Source organism: Panulirus ornatus, chromosome 66, assembly GCF_036320965.1.
Source record: "Panulirus ornatus isolate Po-2019 chromosome 66, ASM3632096v1, whole genome shotgun sequence".
NCBI classification, from domain to species: domain Eukaryota; kingdom Metazoa; phylum Arthropoda; class Malacostraca; order Decapoda; family Palinuridae; genus Panulirus; species Panulirus ornatus.
The window spans coordinates 4,056,402-4,079,498 of NC_092289.1; the positions used below are offsets into that span (position 1 = coordinate 4,056,402).

Here is a 23,097-nt window from a genome sequence, read left to right on the forward strand (position 1 = left end):
AAACCTTTTATCCCACTGAGCATTTACATCCTTATATTTTCACACTTTGGTCAAATTAGAAAATTTTTTTATCTACTTATTCACACTTTGATTCCTTTTAATACATAATATATTCCATTGCATTCAGTGTTCACATAACAATAGTTACTGCCTGAATGGTGTTCTATTTTTGATTATATTTCTGTAGACGCTGCAATAGCAATTCTTTTTTGTGACTGTTAGTGCTCTTGAAGATCAGTGTTATCTATCACTGATATCAAAAATTATGTCATACTCAATCATTACTGACAAAAGACTTATACCAAAATATAAACCCTACCTAGCCCTTCAATTAATGTATCTTTGTTGTGTTGATTGTGACTCAAGAATGACTGTTCCCTAAGAATTTTCCATACTGACATCTGTAACTGAAAAAATAAGCCACGATTGACATGAAGCACATTTGTCCCTGGGGTTGTACAGATCCTAGTTTGATTTGCTCTGCATATACCAAATTTAGTATCTACACTGAATTCTATGGGCATGATAAAGAGTTGTCTTTAGTTCTGGTATGGTGACCTAATGGTGCCTTTTTTGACACATTACAAGTAAGTGCCTCTTTTGGCAGGATCAGATGAAATCCCAGGAATTTCACCAAAATAGGTTTATCTTCCTTACCACATAGTACTCCTCTCCAGATATTCATAGATTATGAGGATTTTCATATCTCTTTGATAAGAAATCTTCAATATCAAGCGACAGCTTAAGTAATTTAGTCATTTTATTGTAAAACATTTGAGAATAGGCTGATCATGACACATAAAAGACACTGTCAAATCATAACGGTTCACTTTACACTTTGGCTCTCATAAGCTAGGAATACATCTAGTTCTTTGGAATGGTTCTTGCATGTTTCACTTTAAATATTAATGTATGACTGTGCTGAGTAGTTTCAATTCAATAAGTTTTATTCATAAACTTAAAAACTCTTTATGCTTGCAGATGATTACTGTACTTATACAACTATGCACATGTCAAATTATTCTCTGCAATTATCACTAGAACAGTAGGATGAAATCTAACCTAAAGGACATCTGAGTGAGATTATAAACAAAAATAAGTTCATTTTGGATAAAAGAAAAACCAGTTTAGTGTTGACTTTTATTCATGAACAGTAGACAAGTGGCATAATTAGTCGGAAATCATGACACTTAGACCCATCATGATGATGACCCTAATTTACAAAAATGAATCTCGTAAAACTTTCCAATTAAATAAAAGTGCAAAAACAAAAATCATTTAAAATCTACCACATGTGCAAACTTATATTAACAGAAAAGTGATTAAAGAGTGAAACAGAAACCTTTACATCTATCCAATACTGTTGTTGTAGCTTAAATCAATATCTTATTTTAGAACCATGTTCACATCTTTCAGCATAGGTGATGGTGACAGACATGTACTGTAGTTTGTTGAAGTAGGATGGGGTTTTGTTTGAAAAAAAAAAGGTGAGGTAGAATTTGATGTTAATAATTAAGATCTTGTATTTGGGAATGTGTAGCAAATGAATGAGGGGATGATTAGTCACAGGCAGAAGGAAAGCTAGTGATGAAAGTCATATCATCACATGTTCATAAACATATATTTGTTAGAAAAAGAATAGTAAATGTTTAATGTAACTCAGGTTCTTAAAACATTTGGATTTTGTGAAAAAACTCAGACTCACATATATGAAATGTTTAATGAAAGAGCAACTTGCTTTGGTTAAAAGAAGGTATACAGTTGTGCTCATCTTTTGTTTAATGAGTCCAAATACAATAATAGGTATCAAAGAATGGTATGGAAATTGGGATATACTTCATAAAGAGGGAGGAGGAAGAAGTGGGCCTGGCTGTAGGTGAGTATGGCGAGCTTCACAGCGCGCCTGATGGTACTTAAACTGGTCCCTTCGGTGAAAGGTTTTGCCACAAGCAGAACATCGAAGGCGATGGGCAGTGGGCAGGTGGCCCTGGCAGTGACGGATCATGGACTCTGGGTAGGAGAAGGTCTTGCGGCAGAGAGGGCATACCGTGTCCGAGCCACACACCAAGCGGGCCACACGACGCGGAGACACCCCCTGGGCCAGCAGAGTCTGCAACACACCCGAACCATGTTAGTACTAACCATCACCACCAAAAAACCATATGCCTCCACCAGCATGAGCCATCCACCTCTAACATGCAAGCACTTTGTGCCCATTACTAACAAGTAATTTCTACCTCTATTACAACAGCCAGTCATTTCTGGCACTGTGACACAGATAAATGTCATTAGACACTTCATATGAGAGGAAACAAGACCAGACATTGATAAACATCTGTGTTTCAAACTGAGATGTTTGATGCTGACATCCCTCACTAAAGTGATTAGAAGGAATCATTGTAGTACATTGTTAAACTAAAAAAAAAAAAGGTATCACACACAAAATATATTTTCTTTTTTAAAGTCCTTTAAAAATAGGACAGTATTATTGATACATTACTTTCATGTACAAGAACCCATTTCATAATACACAGTGTACGATTACTCAGTGTATGCTGAAGCTGCTCAGAGGTATGTATACTAAAGACTACACTTTTCATTCCTTCCCATTCTCATTTCACGGTAAATTCCTCTTTGTTTATGGAAGCCTAAGTTAATACAGTTATATGGTCCCACTGGTTAAAAACTATTTTCCATATGTATGTAATAAGTGTCCTCTAATATTTTCTGTGAGAGGTTAAACAATACCTGCTTTATTCTTCTTGTGAAACAGTTCTCACATTGAAGTTTCAGTACTGACACATACTTCATCATCTGCTAATAGTATTAACAGTTTCAATAATATTGTAGTCATTCACTTCTATATTGCTCAACTGTTTGGTAACACATACCATGAAATGCAAAATAATCTAGGTTACATTAATCTGCTTCTGAATATCTCCAAATAGTATTCTTAAATACCAGACTGTCTGAGTCTACATGATCAAAATTTTCTGTTAGGATACAACCAACAGCAACTGGTCATTTTCAAATATTAAGTTCTCATGAATGTATGAAACTTGGGGGTTTAAAATGCTGCATCATCCCAAGCAGTAGGAGCAGCAGCAGGTTGGTCTGCAGCATTACGAGGATCTCTAGCAACCCTGCCACTACGGTTGCTAGTCTGGTGTCGATGGCGTAGCATGTGGTGGTTCAAATTTGATCTGTCACCAGTTCGATATGGGCAGTGTGGACATGCAAAAGGTTTTTCACCAGTGTGTGTACGCAGATGTGTGGCTAAGTATGTGCGAGCAGTGACATTGCCACACACTGGACATGCCACCCGCCGCCCAGACCCAATCTCTCGTCCTGTTGCCCCAGACACGGCCCGCCCACCATCCATAAACGCCACGTCCTCGTGCGAGCTTCTGGTGAGTGCAGCCAGATACGCCCTCTGGAAAGAGCAAGAGCAGTTTCAGGTGTGGCTGGGCAGGAGCGACGTGGGGAAGGAAAGGGCCCAGCAAGCAAACCACTCTATGAGCTTATTCGCTTTAGAACCTTACATACCCATAATAACAGTGAAGGGAGGATTCATTAGCAAATTCAACTAAAGACATTTACAGCTTTCGGGAGACTTCCTCAAATCCAGACTGTTTCCAATTCCTACAAGGATTTAAGCATACCCCATATCTGAGATGGAAAAGAATCCCTACATCATCACTGTGTCTTCCATGAATAAAAGTAAAACTGGGGGAAAAAATTATTATAATATGGGTCTTTGCAAATGATTAGTTGTTTCACAGTAGCAACCAGCTTTCTGTAGTAGTAAGAAAGCCACAGAGCACAAATACTTTTAATGTGAATTTCATGCACAGACCATTTAAGGCCTGCAAAAAAATAAATGTGGTACATAAATTTTACAGGACGTAGAATAAGCATCCAAAATTAAGGTAGGAAAAATAATGCTTTTTGCATATTGCAAATCAGTTTTGTAATTGACTGAATGCTACTACTTAAGCTGTCAGTAAACCATACATCATTATCTCTTGGTGGCATTGTTTTACTGTCTTTTACAGACAGTCTCTCTTCTAAGTTGCAGCAAAGTTATCAGGATTGTGTTTTCCTTTGAGTTTACAAATATCCTAAATAACAAATACCTTGTGTATGCTCTATAGATTTTCTAACAAGAAATGAAAGCATTTAATATTAGAATCCTTATGACCACCATATCAGTAATCACAGTATCCTATTTTGGAATCTAAAGGGCTAAGATGCCCTCTCTCTTGGATTAATAGATAAAATACAGATTGGGGTCACCCAAACAATCTTTTGTCGTACGAATTACAGAAGATAAGAAACAGAAAAAACTACACTTTCTGTGCAGTACAGAATATATAGAATTACTTCTGTCCATTCAAGGTAGGATGTAAAATAAAAAAATCTAATTCTGAAGGAACATCATTTCCATACCGCTTTGTTATCTTTTATACTAATGGACTTTGCAGATAATTCCAGGTACATTAATATGAAATGGATTTTTACCTAGACTTTGTTGTCACAATAGTCTTTTGCATCACATTAAACTTTACCATTTCACCAAACATTTAGTGTAATGGTATGTAGTTGTCTGTAGGCCTCCCAGGACACATTTTTGTTTCCTCTCACACACATGAGGGGGAATGGGGATGTTATTCCAAGTGTGGCGAGGTGGCGATGGGAATAAATAAAGGCAGACAGTATGAATTATGTACATGTGTATATATGTATATGTCTGTGTGTGTATATATATGTGTACATTGAGATGTATATGTATGTATATTTGCGTGTGTGGACATGTATGTATATACATGTGTATGGGGGTGGGTTGAGCCATTTCTTTCGTCTGTTTCCTTGCGCTACCTCGCAAACACGGGAGACAGCAACAAAGCAAAAAAAAAAAAAAAAAACTTCTGGGAGCGCAGTTCTTCCTCAGCACACCTGGTAGACATTCTTATCATTCAATATGTATATACTGACTGAAGGTTTCTATAAATGGAAACAACTCATGATTTGTTACATTTCTTTGGCTGATGATTTCAGTTTCAAGACAGTTATCAAAAATCCATGTAGAACAAACAATTGTATGCAGATAACTACATGTACATAATCCCAGAGTATAGTACTGAATCTGAAGATCTGTTGAGTCAAATCATTCTGCTGCAATGTATGTGGACATTTGAGACCACACAATGTTATTCAATAAATACATTTGAAAAGAGAAATGGATATTGATATTGCAGTATCAGGTGTTTCTACAAGAAAAAGTATAAATGAGACACTCATGTGTATCATATTTTGGAAATATTTTCATCATAAGCTCTGACCTCAAATGTTATTTCTCTTACCCATGTTTTCTTTTTCATATTCCTTGGTACTTGTCCCCTTGTCTATTTGGGATATTCCATTTGGGAGATGACATCCTTAGTCTTTTCATAATGCTGGTGGTGGTAAGCAATCCATAGGTAACAGTTAAACAAATTAAGAATTATCTACTAAAAATCACATGCATCATTTCTGGGTTTTCATGAGTATCATTATACAGGTAGTGAGTCTGTGATAAACACAGGATTTTGCCTTAACCTCACTGCTTTCAATGTAAGAAATCTGAGTTCATCAACATATAAATATATATATATATATATATACTCAAACGCTAATTACCTTTCCATTAAGATTTAAAATTTTTCTTTGGTACCCAATTTCTGTTTCCTGCATAAGCAAGGCAGCATCAGGAACATACAAACAAAGCCTGCATCCACTCAAATCCATTCTCTAGCTATCATGTGTAATACAATGAAACCACAGCTCCCTATCCATAACCAGGCCCAACAGAACTTTCCATGGTTTACCCTGGATGCTTCACATTCTCTAGTTCAGTCCACTGACGGCATTTCAACCCCGGCATGCCATATCATTCCAATTCACTCTATCCTATGCATGCCTTTCATCCTCTTGCATGCTCAGGCCATGATCGCACAAAATCTTTTTCAATCCATCCTTCCATCTCCAATATTATGTCTACACGATAAATTTCATTCTATAGGCATGACTAAAGCACTTTCACTACATTTAAAATCTTTATTCATTAAAAACATAACAGATGAAAATAGCATATCAAAGTTATTATCAAAGAAAAAAATATTTCAGATCTTACAAATATCTAAAAAAAAAATGATCCAGTTACATATCAAGTCTCAAGTACATCATTTTTTCTTTACACCAACTAAAAAATTCCTTGCATTCTAATTCTTTAGCATAACTTTGCTTACAGTATAAGACTGAATTATAGCTTAACAAATGGTCTTTATATCAGTCCTGCAATCTGAGTTTACAGTGACATAACAGACTACACTGAATGCATATATGAAATGTTGGGAGACAGTAACTGCCGGAAGTCTGAAGACTAAATTTTTTCAGTAAGCCTGCAGGTACACTTTATGAGAATCATTAGCTGAAGTAAAATACCGACTGGCTGGCATATCTTCACTAGAAAATCATGTCACAAAAATATTGTACTCCAACTACTATTCCTCAATCATGGTGAAGACCTATAGGCTCTGTAAAATTAATCTAAGCACCTATCACTGTCCTATGTTGATATCTGATGGTTAACTTAATCAGAACTAATGAATTCTAACAAGTTTTGAAATGTCTGATGCTCTTTGTAAGAAAAATATTCTATAAACGAAAAACAAAGCATTACACTGTTACTTCAGTTCGTCTGGTTTTCACCAGCACCTTTGAATAAGTATAATATGCATGTACCTGATGAGAGTAATACACATTCTGTTACTTCTCTGCATTTCATCCAGGTCACTGTTAAAATACTGTAGTGCAGCATTATAATCTATTACCACTACACCATGATGTTAGGGAAGTACTTGCTTGATGAGTTACAAATGCACAATGAGATTAAGTCCAAGTTCCAGGGAAATATTTACAAACTTAGGTGCAAAAATTTTTATTCGTTAACACAACCATGATTTTCCTAGAATGAGAACATAAAAACCAATATTAGCAGAGGCCAGTTCCTTAATGAAACTACATAAAAATATGCCTTCTGATGAACAAGAGGTTAAAGCATTGGTGCATCAGCTGCAGGACGGCAAAGTTAGGGAACTGACAGCCATATTTTGATCATCACAGTCCAGTTTAGTAACAAATCAAAGTATAATTTGGCTACAACTGAAGTGCTGGCTGATCTGGGTGAACACTAGAGTGATGTCGCCGCAGATTAGACCTATCACCTGTCCTATAATTACACTGTGGACATCCATACAGTTTTTCGCCAGTGTGGGTGCGAATGTGTCTCCGGAGGTTGGCTCGGCTAACGGTGGAACCACAGATGTGACATGATGTTCTAGGTGATGACCGCCGCAGGTCCTCTGCCACCCGTATCACCTGACGTGCGTCCTCCCACGCCCCTGCCCATGCCCGCCGCCCGCCACCGTCCACGCCCAGCAACATGTCAGTAAAGAGGCCAGCCATACCCTGTAACACCAGAAATAATCTCACTCCAGTGTCCCCAAAACTATGCCATGTAGGTTTAACAATTCAGTCTTAACTTCACTGCAATTAAAGTTACATATGCCATGAATCAGATTGCTCATTCAGACATTCACATTGTTCTATTTTTCTTTTATCCATTAAATGTTTAACTACATTTATTGAGAGCCAGAGGCTAATTTAAAAACTGTGATGTATGCCTTTGTTCATAAGCAACAGTTTTCCTAAATATGGTCATTTGTATAGTCTTAAACACATAAAGGTGAAAAAAGTATGTAAAGTATGAAAAATACCATTTTCAAAAAAATCTTAAGGGACTGCTTTTGACTGGTACTATTGAGTGTGCAGAGGAACGGAAAAGATTGTGTATATGGCCTGCCCCTTGAAATGGAAAAACTGCACTAAATACAGTATCATACCACAAAGAATGCTTTGAGCAGCAAATCAAAATCCAGCAAGACATTTTGCTAGCAGCATAAAACCCTTTATGATCACCATGAAATTCTAGCTCAGAAGATTTAGTAGTAAAGGAATTGGAAGAATCATCAAACCATCTTCAATATTAGATTCTCTTAAGTAATGAAGGGTAAAATATTAACAGGCCCCATTACACTATAATCATTCAAATAAAACTGCCACTTTAAGAGCACTGATATCCAGAATGGAGATGATAAAGAAAAAGTCTTTAGTAATCAATACCTCTCACAATTAAGTACATTTCTTCGTCATGCATTACACAACAGCACAGTTCAAGGCTGTACTTCTAATTAAATACCCCCATTACAGTGTGAGTACATCATAACCATAAACTTTTCTATAGCTGCATCAAACTGTACTCAGTTTACATAAAACCTTAATTGCTAAAGACTGAAAAGAATCAACAATGCATCTGATATGTGCAGTACGACAGTATGAAGAATACGTGTCAAAAAGAATATAGAGAATATACACATCATCAATTCTTTGATTACATGACTCTTTAATCAGCAGGTTAGAGAGACAAATTTTGTGATTTGAACTCTGTAACATTAACTGTTTACAGTAGACAAGGATATCTGAGATAAGTTGTTGCGTGTGTGTTGATCATTATGTTAAGAAAAATAATACATCATTCTCTGAGCTTTTAAACTCATAATCAAAAGGTTATCCTTCTAGTACCCTCCACGTGATCCACAATCCAAGTGCAGTGTTTATAACTCAAATGCACATTGCTTTGATTTCTGATTTTTGTTATCCTAGAATCAGGAGCAAATATCCACAATTAAAGTAAACTTCTAGAAGTTGACAGTACACATCCATCCATCCACTTACAAAGTTTGCCTTTTGTCTTTCAAATTCACCTGCCCTTAACCTTTGAACATTAAACCCAAATATCTAACACAAATATGATCTATGGACAATGGCTTGTGTTCATGTCTCAGTTGTATTCTTAAGATATGCTGCAGACCCAGTGACATTCTGATCAACAGTAACCTTCACCTGCTCATTAAGTCAGTCTTTTATCAACAAATGCTGAAGAAACCAGATACAAGACAGATAATGAAGTGAGAATAGACAAACTAGACTGACACTGAAAAATGGGAATTTTCCCTGAAGGGAATGGTGATGGCCCCTACATCCACTGCTTGAAATATCTATAAGTGAAAGACAACAGTAACTGGTGCTGGGGTGTGACCCTATAATTCTCTTTGTTAAAGAAGCTGATATAACTTAACATATATACATTTAAACACAGAGATGATAGAGTATCAGGCCTTATCCCAGATAATTACATTAGGGCTGATAATGAGGCAAATTATTCATATCTAATAGGAAAAATCAACATTCCCCTCAAATGCAAAAAAGATATTAACGAGTTGTTAGAAGCTGTGAAAAGATTTTATCGAGGATATAATGCATGTATACGAGTAGGAAGAGAGGAAAGTGATTGGTTCTCAGTGAATGTTGGTTTGTGGCAGGGGTGCATGATGTCTCCATGGTTGTTTAATTTATTTATGGATGGGGTTGTTAGGGAGGTGAATGCAAGAGTTTTGGAAAGAGGGGCAAGTATGCAGTCTGTTATGGATGAGAGAGCTTGGGAAGTGAGTCAGTTGTTGTTTGCTGATGATACGTTGCTGGTGGCTGATTCGGGTGAGAAACTGCAGAAGCTGGTGAATGAGTTTGGTAAAGTGTGTGAAAGAAGAAAGCTGAGAGTATGGAAGCGGAAGTGAATCATAGGGTGGGGGAGGGGGCAAAAGTTCTGGGAGCGTTAAAAAATGTGTGGAAGTCAAGAACATTATCTTGGAAAGCAAAAATGGGTATGTTTGAAGGAATAGTGGTTCCAACAATGTTATATGGTTGCGAGGCATGGGCTATAGATAGAGTTGTGCGGAGGAGGGTGGATGTGCTAGAAATGAGATGTTTGAGGACAATATGTGGTGTGAGGTGGTTTGATCGAGTAAGTAATGAAAGGGTAAGAGAGATGTGTGGTAATAAAAAAGAGTGTGGATGAGATAGCAAAAGAGGGTGTTTTGAAATGGTTTGGTCATATGGAGAGAATGAGTGAGGAAAGATTGACAAAGAGGATATATGTGTCAGAGGTGAAGGGAACGAGGAGAAGAGGGAGACCAAATCGGAGGTGGAAAGATGGAGTGAAAAAGATTTTGAGGGACTGGGGCCTGAACATGCAGGAGGGTGAAAGGCATGCAAGGAATACAGTGAATTGGAACGATTTGGTATATCGGGGTCAACGTGCTGTCAGTGGATTAAACCAGGGCATGTGAAGCGACTGGGGTAAAACCATGGAGAGTTCTGTGGGGCCTGGATGTGGAAAGGGAGCTGTGGTTTCGGGCATTATTACATGACAGCTAGAGACTGAGTGTGAACGAATGGGGCCTTTGTTGTCTTTTCCTAGCACTACCTCACACACACGAGGGGGGAGGGGGATGTTATTCCATGTGTGGCGAGGTGGCGATGGGAATAAATAAAGGCAGACAGTATGAATTATGTACATGTGTACATATGTATATGTCTGTGTGTGTATATATATGTGTACATTGAGATGTATAGGTATGTATATTTGCGTGTGTGGACGTGTATGTATATACATGTGTATGGGGTGGGTTGGGCCATTTCTTTCGTCTGTTTCCTTGCGCTACCTCGCCAACGCGGGAGACAGCGACAAAGCAAAATAAAAAAATAAATAATATATATAAATATATATATATTATCCCTGGGGATAGGGGAGAAAGAATACTTCCCTGCGTATTCCCTGCGTGTCGTAGAAGGCGACTAAAAGGGAAGGGAGCAGGGGGCTGGAAATCCTCCCCTCTCATTTTTTTCTTTTTCAAATTTTCCAAAAGGAACAGAGAAGGGGGCCAGTGGAGGATATTCCCTCAAAGGCCCAGTCCTCTGTTCTTAACGCTACCTCGCTAATGTGGGAAATGGCAAATAGTATGAAAGAAAAGATATATATGTATACATATATATATATTCAGAAGTGGTAGAGGATGTGTGGATCAGGTGTTTGCTTTGAAGAATGTATGTGAGAAATACTTAGAAAAGCAAATGGATTTGTATGTAGCATTTATGGATCTGGAAAAGGCATATGATAGAGTTGATAGAGATGCTCTGTGGAAGGTATTAAGAATATATGGTGTGGGAGGAAAGTTGTTAGAAGCAGTGAAAAGTTTTTATCGAGGATGTAAGGCATGTGTACGTGTAGGAAGAGAGGAAAGTGATTGGTTCTCAGTGAATGTAGGTTTGCGGCAGGGGTGTGTGATGTCTCCATGGTTGTTTAATTTGTTTATGGATGGGGTTGTTAGGGAGGTAAATGCAAGAGTTTTGGAAAGAGGGGCAAGTATGAAGTCTGTTGGGGATGAGAGAGCTTGGGAAGTGAGTCAGTTGTTGTTCGCTGATGATACAGCGCTGGTAGCTGATTCATGTGAGAAACTGCAGAAGCTGGTGACTGAGTTTGGTAAAGTGTGTGGAAGAAGAAAGTTAAGAGTAAATGTGAATAAGAGCAAGGTTATTAGGTACAGTAGGGTTGAGGGTCAAGTCAATTGGGAGGTGAGTTTGAATGGAGAAAAACTGGAGGAAGTGAAGTGTTTTAGATATCTGGGAGTGGATCTGGCAGCGGATGGAACCATGGAAGCGGAAGTGCATCATAGGGTGGGGGAGGGGGCGAAAATTCTGGGGGCCTTGAAGAATGTGTGGAAGTCGAGAACATTATCTCGGAAAGCAAAAATGGCTATGTTTGAAGGAATAGTGGTTCCAACAATGTTGTATGGTTGCGAGGCGTGGGCTATGGATAGAGTTGTGCGCAGGAGGATGGATGTGCTGGAAATGAGATGTTTGTGGACAATGTGTGGTGTGAGGTGGTTTGATTGAGTGAGTAACGTAAGGGTAAGAGAGATGTGTGGAAATAAAAAGAGCGTGGTTGAGAGAGCAGAAGAGGGTGTTTTGAAGTGGTTTGGGCACATGGAGAGGATGAGTGAGGAAAGATTGACCAAGAGGATATATGTGTCGGAGGTGGAGGGAACGAGGAGAAGAGGGAGACCAAATTGGAGGTGGAAAGATGGAGTGAAAAAGATTTTGTGTGATCAGGGGCCTGAACATGTAGGAGGGTGAAAGGAGGGCAAGGAATAGAGTGAATTGGAGCGATGTGGTATACCGGGGTTGACGTGCTGTCAGTGGATTGAATCAAGGCATGTGAAGCGTCTGGGGTAAACCATGGAAAGCTGTGTAGGTATGTATATTTGCGTGTGTGGACGTATGTATATACATGTGTATGGGGGTTGGGCCATTTCTTTCGTCTGTTTCCTTGCGCTACCTCGCAAACGCGGGAGACAGCGACAAAGTATAATAAAATATAAATAAATATAAATATATATATATTCATATTTTATTATACTTTGTTGCTGTCTCCTGCGTTAGCAAGGTAGCACAAGGAAATAGATGAAAGAATGGCCCAACCCACCTACATACACATGTATATACATACACGTCCACACCCGCACATAAACATACCTATACATCTCAATGTATGCATATATATACACACATAGACATATACATATATACACATGTACATAATTCATACTGTCTGCACTTATTCTTTCCCGTTGCCACCCCGCCACACACAAAATGAAAACCCCCTCCCCCCATATGGGCATGAGGTAGAGCTAGGAAAGACAACAAAGGCCACATTCGTTCACACTCAGTTTCTAGCTGTCATGTATAATGCACCGAAACCACAGCTCCCTTTCCACATTCAGGCCCCACAAAACTTTCCATGGTTTACCCAGACGCTTCACATGCCCTGGTTCAATCCATTGACAGCATGTCGACCCCGGTATACCACATCGTTCCAATTCACTCTATTCCTTGCACACCTTTCATCCATGTGCATGATCAGGCCCCAATCACTCAAAATCTTTTTCACTCCATCTTTTCACCTCCAATTTGGTCTCCCACTTCTCCTCGCTCCCTCCACCTCTGACACATATATCCTCTTTGTCAAATCTTTCCTCATTCATTCTCTCCATGTGACTAAACCATTTCAACACACGCTCCTCTGCTCTCTCAACCACACTCTTTTTATAACCAAACACCTCTCTTACCCTTTCGTTACTTACTCAATCAAACCATCTCACACCATATACTGTCCTCAAACATCTCATTTCCAGCATGTCCACCCTCCTACGCACAACTCTCTCTATAGCCCATGCCTCGCAACCATATAACATTGATTCCTTCAAACATACCCATTTTATACTTATATTTACATTTGTATCATACTCGATTGCCATTTCCCGCATCAGCAAGGTAGCACTAGGAAACAGACAAAGAATAGCCCATCCACAGTAATATCTATACACACACACACACACATATATATATATATATATATATATATATATATATATATATATATATATATATATATATATATATATATTGGAAAGGATCACAATTTTGCATGTGATCAAGATATTCCTATGAGTCCACAGGGAAAATGAAACACGATAAGTTCCCAACTGCACTTTTGTGGCGTCCTAGCTATGTCTCTTCGTTGTATATCAACTGACAGTTATATTGCTCTCTTGTGTCTCCCCTGATGATGTGATTATTACACGAAAGTGCACTTGGGAACTTATCATTTTTCATTTTCCCCATGAACTCATATATATATATATATATATATATATATATATATATATATATATATATATATATATATATATATATATTCCTATGAGTTCATGGGGAAAATGAAAAATGATAAGTTCCCAAGTGCACTTTCGTGTAATAATCACATCATCAGGGGAGATGATATATATTATCCCTGGGGATAGGGGAGAAAGAATACTTCCCACGTATTCCCTGCGTGTCGTAAAAGGCGACTAAAAGGGAAGGGAGCGGGAGGCTGGAAATCCTCCCCTCATTTTTTTTTTTCCCAAAAGAAGAAACAGAGAAAGGGGTCAGGTGAGGATATTCCCTCAAAGGCCCAGTCCTCATCCTCTGTTCTTAACGCTACCTCGCTAATGCGGGAAATGGCGATTAGTATAAAAAAAAAAAAAATATATATATATATATATATATATATATATATATATATATATATATATATATATATATATATATATATATATATATTATATCATATTATACTTTGTTGCTGTCTCCCGTGTTAGCAAGGTAGCGCAAGGAAACAGGTGGAAGAATGGCCCAACCCACCCACATACACATGTATATACATACATGTCCACACACGCACATATACATAACTATACATTTCAACATATACATATATATACATACACAGACATATACATATTGACACGTACATAATTCATACTTGCTGCCTTTATTCATTCTGGTCGCCACCCCACCACACATGAAATGACAACCCCTTCCCCCTGCATGCACATAAACATATACATACACATACTCAGACATATACATATATACACATGTACATATTCATACTTGCTTGCCTTCATCTTGGTGCTACCATGTCCCATAGGAAACAGCATTGCCACCCCCTGCTTCATCGAGGTAGTGCCAGGAAAACAAAACAAAAAAAAAAGGCCACATTCAATTATACTCTGTCTCTAGCTGTCGTGTGTAATGCGCTGAAACCACAGCTCCCTATCCACATCCAGGTTCCAAAGACCTTTCCATGGTTTACCTCCAGACGCTTCATATGTGCTGGATCAATCCACTGACAGCATGTCCACCCCAAGTTCAGGCCCCTATTGCTCAAACTCTTTTTCACTCCATCTTTCCACCTCCAATTTGGTCTCCCACTTCTCCTTGTTCCCTCCACCTGTGACACATATATCCTCTTGGTCAAACTTTCCTCACTCATTATCTCCATGTGTCCAAGCCATTTAAACACACCTTCTTATGCTCTCTCAACCACATTCTTTTTATTTCCACACATCTCTCTTACCCTTTCATTACTCACTCGATCAAACCACCTCACACCACATATTGTCTTCAAACATTTCATTTCCAACACATCCACCCTCCTCTGCACAACCCTATCTATCCTATCTATAGTCCATGCCTTGCAACCACATGTGGAAAGGAAGCTGTGATTTCAATGCATTATACATGACAGGTAGAGACTGAGTGTGAACAAATGTGGCCTTTGTTGTCTTTTCCTAATGCTACCTCATGCACATGTGGGGGGAGGGGGTTGTCATTTCATGTGACCTTTGTTGTCTTTTCCTAATGCTACCTCACGCACATGTGGAGGGAGGGGGTTGGCATTTCATGTATGGCAGGGTGGCGACGGGAATGAATAAGGGCAGCAAGTATGAATTATGAACATGTGTATATATGTATATGTCTGTGTATGTAAGCAAATGGATTTGTATGTAGCATTTATGGATCTGGAGAAGGCATATGATAGAGTTAATAGAGATGCTCTGTGGAAGGTATTAAGAATATATGGTGTGGGAGGCAAGTTGTTAGAAGCAGTGAAAAGTTTTTACTAAGGATGTAAGGCATGTGTACGTGTAGGAAGAGAGGAAAGTGATTGGTTCTCAGTGAATGTAGGTTTGCGGCAGGGGGTGTGTGATGTCTCCATGGTTGTTTAATTTGTTTATGGATGGGGTTGTTAGGGAGGTGAATGCAAGAGTTTTGGAAAGAGGGGCAAGTATGAAGTCTGTTGGGGATGAGAGAGCTTGGGAAGTGAGTCAGTTGTTGTTCGCTGATGATACAGCGCTGGTGGCTGATTCATGTGAGGAACTGCAGAAGCTGGTGACTGAGTTTGGTAAAGTGTGTGAAAGAAGAAAGTTAAGAGTAAATGTGAATAAGAGCAAGGTTATTAGGTACAGTAGGGTTGAGGGTCAAGTCAATTGGGAGGTAAGTTTGAATGGAGAAAAACTGGAGGAAGTAAAGTGTTTTAGATATCTGGGAGTGGATCTGGCAGCAGATGGAACCATGGAAGCGGAAGTGGATCATAGGGTGGGGGAGGGGGCGAAAATCCTGGGAGCCTTGAAAAATGTGTGGAAGTCGAGAACATTATCTCGGAAAGCAAAAATGGGTATGTTTGAAGGAACAGTGGTTCCAACAATGTTGTATGGTTGCGAGACGTGGGCTAGAAGAATAGTGGTTCCAACAATGTTGTATGGTTGCGAGACGTGGGCTATGGATAGAGTTGTGCGCAGGAGGGTGGATGTGCTGGAAATGAGATGTTTGAGGACAATGTGTGGTGTGAGGTGGTTTGATCGAGTAAGTAACGTAAGGATAAGAGAGATGTGTGGAAATAAAAAGAGCGTGGTTGAGAGAGCAGAAGAGGGTGTTTTGAAATGGTTTGGGCACATGGAGAGAATGAGTGAGGAAAGATTGACCAAGAGGATATATGTGTCGGAGGTGGAGGGAACGAGGAGAAGTGGGAGACCAAATTGGAGGTGGAAAGATGGAGTGAAAAAGATTTTGTGTGATCGGGGCCTGAACATGCAGGAGGGTGAAAGGAGGGCAAGGAATAGAGTGAATTGGATCGATGTGGTATACCGGGGTTGACGTGCTGTCAGTGGATTGAATCAGGACATGTGAAGCGTCTGGGGTAAACCATGGAAAGCTGTGTAGGTATGTATATTTGCGTGTGTGGATGTGTATGTATATACATGTGTATGGGGGTGGGTTGGGCCATTTCTTTCGTCTGTTTCCTTGCGCTACCTCGCAAACGCGGGAGACAGCGACAAAGCAAAAAAAATGAATATATATGTATATGTTGAAATGCATAGGTAGGTATATGTGCGTGTGTGGACGTGTATGTATATACATGTGTATGGGGATGAGTTGGGCCATTCTTTCGTCTGTTTCCATGTGCTACCTTGCTAACGCAGGAGACAGCGACAAAGTATAATAAAAAAAATAATAATATGTATAAATACATATATCTTACGCACTTTATTTACCTCCGTCCAAACCATCATTCTATTCTCCATAAAATTCAAAGATACTCTCTCACCCCAACTCTCTTTTGCCTTCCTGCCTCTTTCTTATATACATCTCCCTGTCATCTGCACTATTTCCCTGCAAAAATCATCCAAATGCCTATCTCTTCTCTTTCACCAACAATCTCACTTCTTCATCTTACCAGTCACTGCCCACCTCCCACCTTTCTCAGATCACAGACATCTTTTGCACAAGACAACACTGCTTCCCTAAATACATCCCATTCCTCCCCCATTCCCCTAATGTCATTTGCTCTCACCTTTTTCCATTCTGCACTCAATCTCTCCTGGTACTCCCTCACACAAGTCTCCTTTCCATGCTTACTTACTCTCACCACTCTCTTCACCCCAACATTCTCTCCTTTTCTGAAAACCTCAACAAATCTTCACTGCCTCCACAAGATAATGATCAGACATCCCTCCAGTTGCCCCTCTTACCACATTAACATCCAAAAGTCTCTCTCACGCACCAATTAATTAACACATAATCTAATAACGTTCTCTGGCCATCTCTCCTACTTACATACGTTCACACTCAGTCTCTCGCTGTCATGTGTAATGCCCTAAACCCACAGCTCCCTTTCCACATCCAGGCCCCACACAACTTTCCATGGTTTACCCCAGACACTTCACATGCCAATTCACTGACAGCACGCCGACCCCAGTATACCACATCATTCCAATTCACTTTATTCCTTGCACGCCTTTCATCCTCCTGCATTTTCAGGCCCTAATCACACAAAATCTTTTTCACTGCATCCTTCCACCTCTACTTTGGTCTCCCACTTCTTGTTCCCTCCACCTCTGACACATATATCCTCTTGGTCAATCTTTCCTCACTCATTCTCTCCATGTGACCAAAGCATTTCAATACACCCTCTTCTGCTCTCTCAACCACACTTTTTATTACCACACATCTCTCTTAGCCTTTCATTACTTATTCGATAAAACCACCTCACACCACATATTGTCCTCACATATCTCATTTCCAACACATTCACCCTCCTCCGCACAACCCTATCTATAGCCCATGCCTCGCAACCATATAATATTGTTGGAACCACTATTCCTTCAAACATACCCATTTTTGTTTTCCGAGATAATGTTCTTGCCTTCCACACATTCTTCAACACTCCCAGAACCTTCACCCCTTACCCCGCCCTGTGACTCAATTCCACTTCCATGGTTCCATCCACTGTTAAATCCACTCCCAGATATCTAAAACACTTCACTTCCTCCAGTTTTTCTCCATTTAAACTTATCTCCCAATTGACTTGTCCCTCAACCCTACTGTACTAATAACCTGCTTTTATTCACGTTTACTTTCAGCTTTCTTCTTTCACACACTTTACCAAACTCAGTCACCAGCTTCTGCAGTTTCTCACCCGAATCAGCCACCAGTGCTGTATCATCAGCAGACAACAAATGAATCACTTCCCAAGCCCTCTCATCCACAACAGACTGCATACTTGCCCCCTCTTCAAAACTCTTGCATTCACCTCCTTTACAACCTCTTCCATAAACATAATAAACAACCATGAAGACATCACGCATCTCTGCCACAAACTGACATTCACTGGGAACCAATCACTTTCCTCTCTTCCTATTTGTACACATGCCTTGTATCCTCGATAAAAACTTTTCAATGCTTCTAGCAACTTGCCTCCCACACCATATACTCTTAATTCCTTCCAGAGAGCATCTCTATCAACTCTGTCATATGCCTTCTCTACATACAAATCTATAAGTTTTTCTAAGTATTTCTCACATACATTCTTCAAAGCAAACACCTGATCCACACATCCTCTACCACCTCTGAAACCACACTGCTCATCCCCGTTCTGATGCTCTATACATGCCTTCACCCTCTTCACCCTCTGTGAACAAATGTGGCCTTTGTTGTCTTTTCCTAGCGCTACTTTATGCGCGTGCGGGGGAGGGGGTTGTCATTTCATGTGTGGCGGGGTTGCAACGGGAATGAATAAAGGCAGCAAGTATGAATTATGTACATGTGTATATATGTATATGTCTGTGTAGGTACACATTGAAATGTATAGGTATGTATATGTGCGTGTGTGGATGTGTATGTATATACATGTGTATGTGAGTAGGTTGGGCCATTTTTTCGTCTGTTTCCTTGCGCTACCTCACTAACGCAGGAGACACCGACAAAGTATAATATATATATATATATATAGAAAATAACATGACAGCTAGAGACTCAGTGTGAACGAATGTGGCCTTTGTTGTCCTTTCCTAGCACTACCTCCTGCACATGAGGGGGGAGGGGGTTGTTATTTCATGTGTGGCGGGGTGGTGATCGAAATGAATAAAGGCAGACAGTATGAACTGTGTACATGTGTATACATGTATGTGTCTGTGTGTATATATATATGTACACGTTGAGATGTGTAGGTATGTATATTTGTGTGTGTGGACGTGTATGTATATACATGTGTATGGGGGTGGGTTGGGCCATTCTTTCGTCTGTTTCCTTGCGCTACCTCGCAAACGCGGGAGACAGCGACAAAGCAAAATAAATAAATATAAATATATATATATATATATATATATATATATATATATATATATATATATATATATATATATATATATATATTTTTTTTTTTTTTTTTTCATACGATTCGCCATTTCCCGCACTTGCGAGGTAGCGCTAAGAACAGAGGACTGGGCCTTAGAGGGAAAATCCTCACCTGGCCCCCTTCTCTGTTCCTTCTTTTGGAAAATTAAAAAAAAAAACGAGAGGGGAGGATTTCCAGCCACCCGCTCCCTCCCCATTTAGTCGCCTTCTACGACACGCAGGGAATACGTGGGAAGTATTCTTTCTCCCCTATCCCCAGGGATAATATATATATATATATATATATATATATATATATATATATATATATATATATCTATCCCTGGGGATAGGGGAGAAAGAATACTTCCCACGTATTCCCTGCATGTCGTAGAAGGTGACTAAAAGGGGAGGGAGCGGGGGGCTGGAAATCCTCCCCTCTCACTTTTTTTTTTAATTTTCCAAAAGAGGGAACAGAGAAGGGGCCCAGGTGAGGATATTCCCTCAAGGGCCCAGTCCTCTGTTCTCAACGCTACCTCGCTAATGCGGGAAATGGCGAATAGTATGAAAGAAAAGAATATATATATATATATATATATATATATATATATATATATATATAAAACTACTCTTTGAGTTGCCAACGACCACACAGTAATTATGTGATGCAGTAGCTAGCTTGAACATTACATGGTTTAGCTAATGGTGGTGGCATACAAATAGCCAGCTCTTGGAAAGAAAAATCACAGTAATATCTATAGAAAAGGCAAAGTAAACCAACATCATGACATAGGGCAAATGGGGTCAAGTTTTGAGGTCAGACTTGGAAATTTGATAAGCTAGAGTCTGCTTTAAACTCAACTTTGTTTAGTAAGTATGCAAAGCTAGAATCTCCCTGCATGTAAGAGCAGTACTCCATTTATTGATGCATCAATCCTTTGTTTAATCAAAGCAAGTGTTTAAGAGAAAAGAATCTATGACATCTAAACTGGACTCTCAGTTTCTTAGAGGCAGCCTCAGCTAATTTTGTAATGTAAGGCTTCCGAGATAGGCTAGATATCACTGTGATGAAAAGTACACTCACTGTGTTTAGTGGTAGACTCAGAGATACATCAAAAGAGATAGGAAAGTTGGGAGGGGTTTAAGAGAGATGGGCACAAATTTGATTTTGGAGGTATTATACTTAACCACTGGGATATCCTGTCCAAGACAGAGTTTATACAGGACACTATGTCAAGATTATATACAAACCAAACCAGAGAAAATGGAGTGGATTTAAAGAAAATTGAGGAATAGTGTTCCGTCATCAGCATAAGAGTGCATTTGGCAATTTGTTGAAGCAACACAATTGTTGATAAAAAGAGAACAATGCAGCAGACAGGACAGAACTTTGAAAAACACCATTGTTGATAGGGAAATGGGCAGAGGTTGAACCATCACTGACTATGGAGACAGACTGGCCAAAGGAAGGAAACCAAAAGAGGGGAGCTTGGAAATGAGACCTGGATACAATACCCTGTCAAAACTTTTGATATATCTAGGGCAAGAACAAGGAATTTTCAAAAATCTTTTAAAAAGCACAAAGAGAGATTACTGGGAGCATAGGATCAGTAAGATAGGCAAGGGAGATGAAAAGTTAGAGTTATCTGAGGAGTAGTTAAGGAAGAAAAGAGAGCAAAAATGAGTTCCTTTGTCAATACAAGATACAGATTTACTGCAAGAGAATGGAAAAGCAAAGGAAAGGTAATGTGACGGATGTTGTTAAGAGAAGCTTTTAGGTATAGACCAGGCACACTCATCAATGGATGAAGAGAAGTCATCTCACTTCCTCTAGATAAAGGAGCACTTCACCATATAACTAAGAAGGGTTTTTCCAAGCTTGATAAGACTGGTTTCTTATCTGAATGGCCTGAGAACTGGAAGGGTTGAACTATGGATTTGAAGAAGAAGGCATGTATATATCCATCCCTCTGCAACAACCTCTTCTATAAAATCAACAATATCTATCTCTCTGCAACAGCCTCTACTATAAAATCAACAGAGAAAAAATGTCACCAGAAGAGAGGCAGTAATCTACCCAAGGAGTGCTAGAAAACATTTGCACAAGGTAATCCAATCAGCATTATCAAGGGGCTGCTGGAGGTTGTGTAGTCAATACAAATACATTTACAAGAGTTTAGTTTTGAAATAATCTAGATTGTGATTGTGTTACTACATCACAAGGGATTAAAGGTGAAAAACAAATCCAGACTGTTAGGAGAGTGGTAAAACAGTCAGGAACATGGGATGGACGGGAGATGATTTGCTCCAGACAACTGAGAATGGAAAACATAAATGCTTCAATCCCCCAACATCTGAGAGGTGTTCAACCATTCCCTATGGTGTATACTGAAGTCTCCGAAGTAGGTAACCTCAGCTTGAGAACAAGAGTATACCATGGCAGAAAGTTAGAAAGTTGAAGAAAAAAAAAAGAGAAAGTGGTAGATGGGAGACAACTCTGAAAACAGATGGACCCCTTTGGAGTGAATTCTTTGATGAGACTGTACTCCCAGTGGTATATCCTCACCAAGGATGACTTTCCACTCAGAATAAACCTTAAAAGCAAACATACAGAGCTGTAAACAACACAAAATAGTGCAGGCAGAACAATAACTGGCTGCTTAGCAACCATAAACACTGAACAACATTACAGTGAAACAAAGATCCCCCAATACAAATCCACCTCAACTTGCTTGGCACTTAATTCTTTGTAACAGCACTAGATCCTTCCCACCTAAACTGTTCTATAACTAACTACCAACCCATAAGTACAAATAAAATGTTTACCCCTGCCTCACACTCCAGTAACCTCTACTCACAAATCCTCCCCATCCATAACACATGCAACACTGACAAAACATATACAAGTGAAACAACCCAACAAGCTCTAAACAACCAATCTCTAAACTTATTCTTAAACTCCAACCTACCAGACACCCATCAAAATCACTACCCAGACACACACAAGTTACACTCAAATGTACATCTGGGACATCACATCATCACTACAATACTACAAATACTGTTTCAACACATCCCAAGACCCTTCACGCCCAAAATGCAACCACCAAATGAAGAAATCGAGTCCTTACCACTCAATTGCCACACACTCCCTGTGGCATAGAGCAAACAACTATTGACTTACTTCCCAGGCCTTCTCACTCCCTACAGAATGCATTCTTGACCCTTTCTCCAATACCTTTACATTTATGTTCCTCATCACCTCATCCATAAACAAACTGAACAGCTATGGTGACATCACATACCCCTACTGAGGACCAACCTTCATTTGAAACTATTCACTCTTCTCCCTCCCAACTCATAAATATGCTTTGCACACTTGATAAAACTTCTCTCTACTTCCAGTGGCTTTCCTCCCACACCATATATTCAAAAGATCTTCCCCAAGGCATCTCAATCAACCCTATCATAGGCTTTCTCCAGATCCATAAATACACATACAAATACTTCTGTTTCTTTAAGTATTTCTTAGCGCTACCT

At 39.3% G+C, this 23,097-nt stretch overlaps 1 protein-coding gene across 4 annotated transcripts in view; it reads right to left on the reverse strand.

Annotated features, from left to right (window-relative positions):
• The window catches only part of LOC139746704 (uncharacterized), a 385,796-nt gene that overhangs the window by 13,203 nt on the left and 349,496 nt on the right, over window positions 1–23,097 (reverse strand). The window contains exon 6 of one of the 4 annotated variants that reach the window (XM_071658187.1): window positions 1,333–2,110. The exons of 1 other annotated variant lie outside the window; for it this stretch is intronic. In XM_071658187.1, the coding sequence (XP_071514288.1) occupies window positions 1,838–2,110 (273 nt within the window). In that variant the 3' untranslated portion in view covers window positions 1,333–1,837. 2 more of the 4 variants (XM_071658173.1, XM_071658178.1) reach the window with 2 other exon arrangements.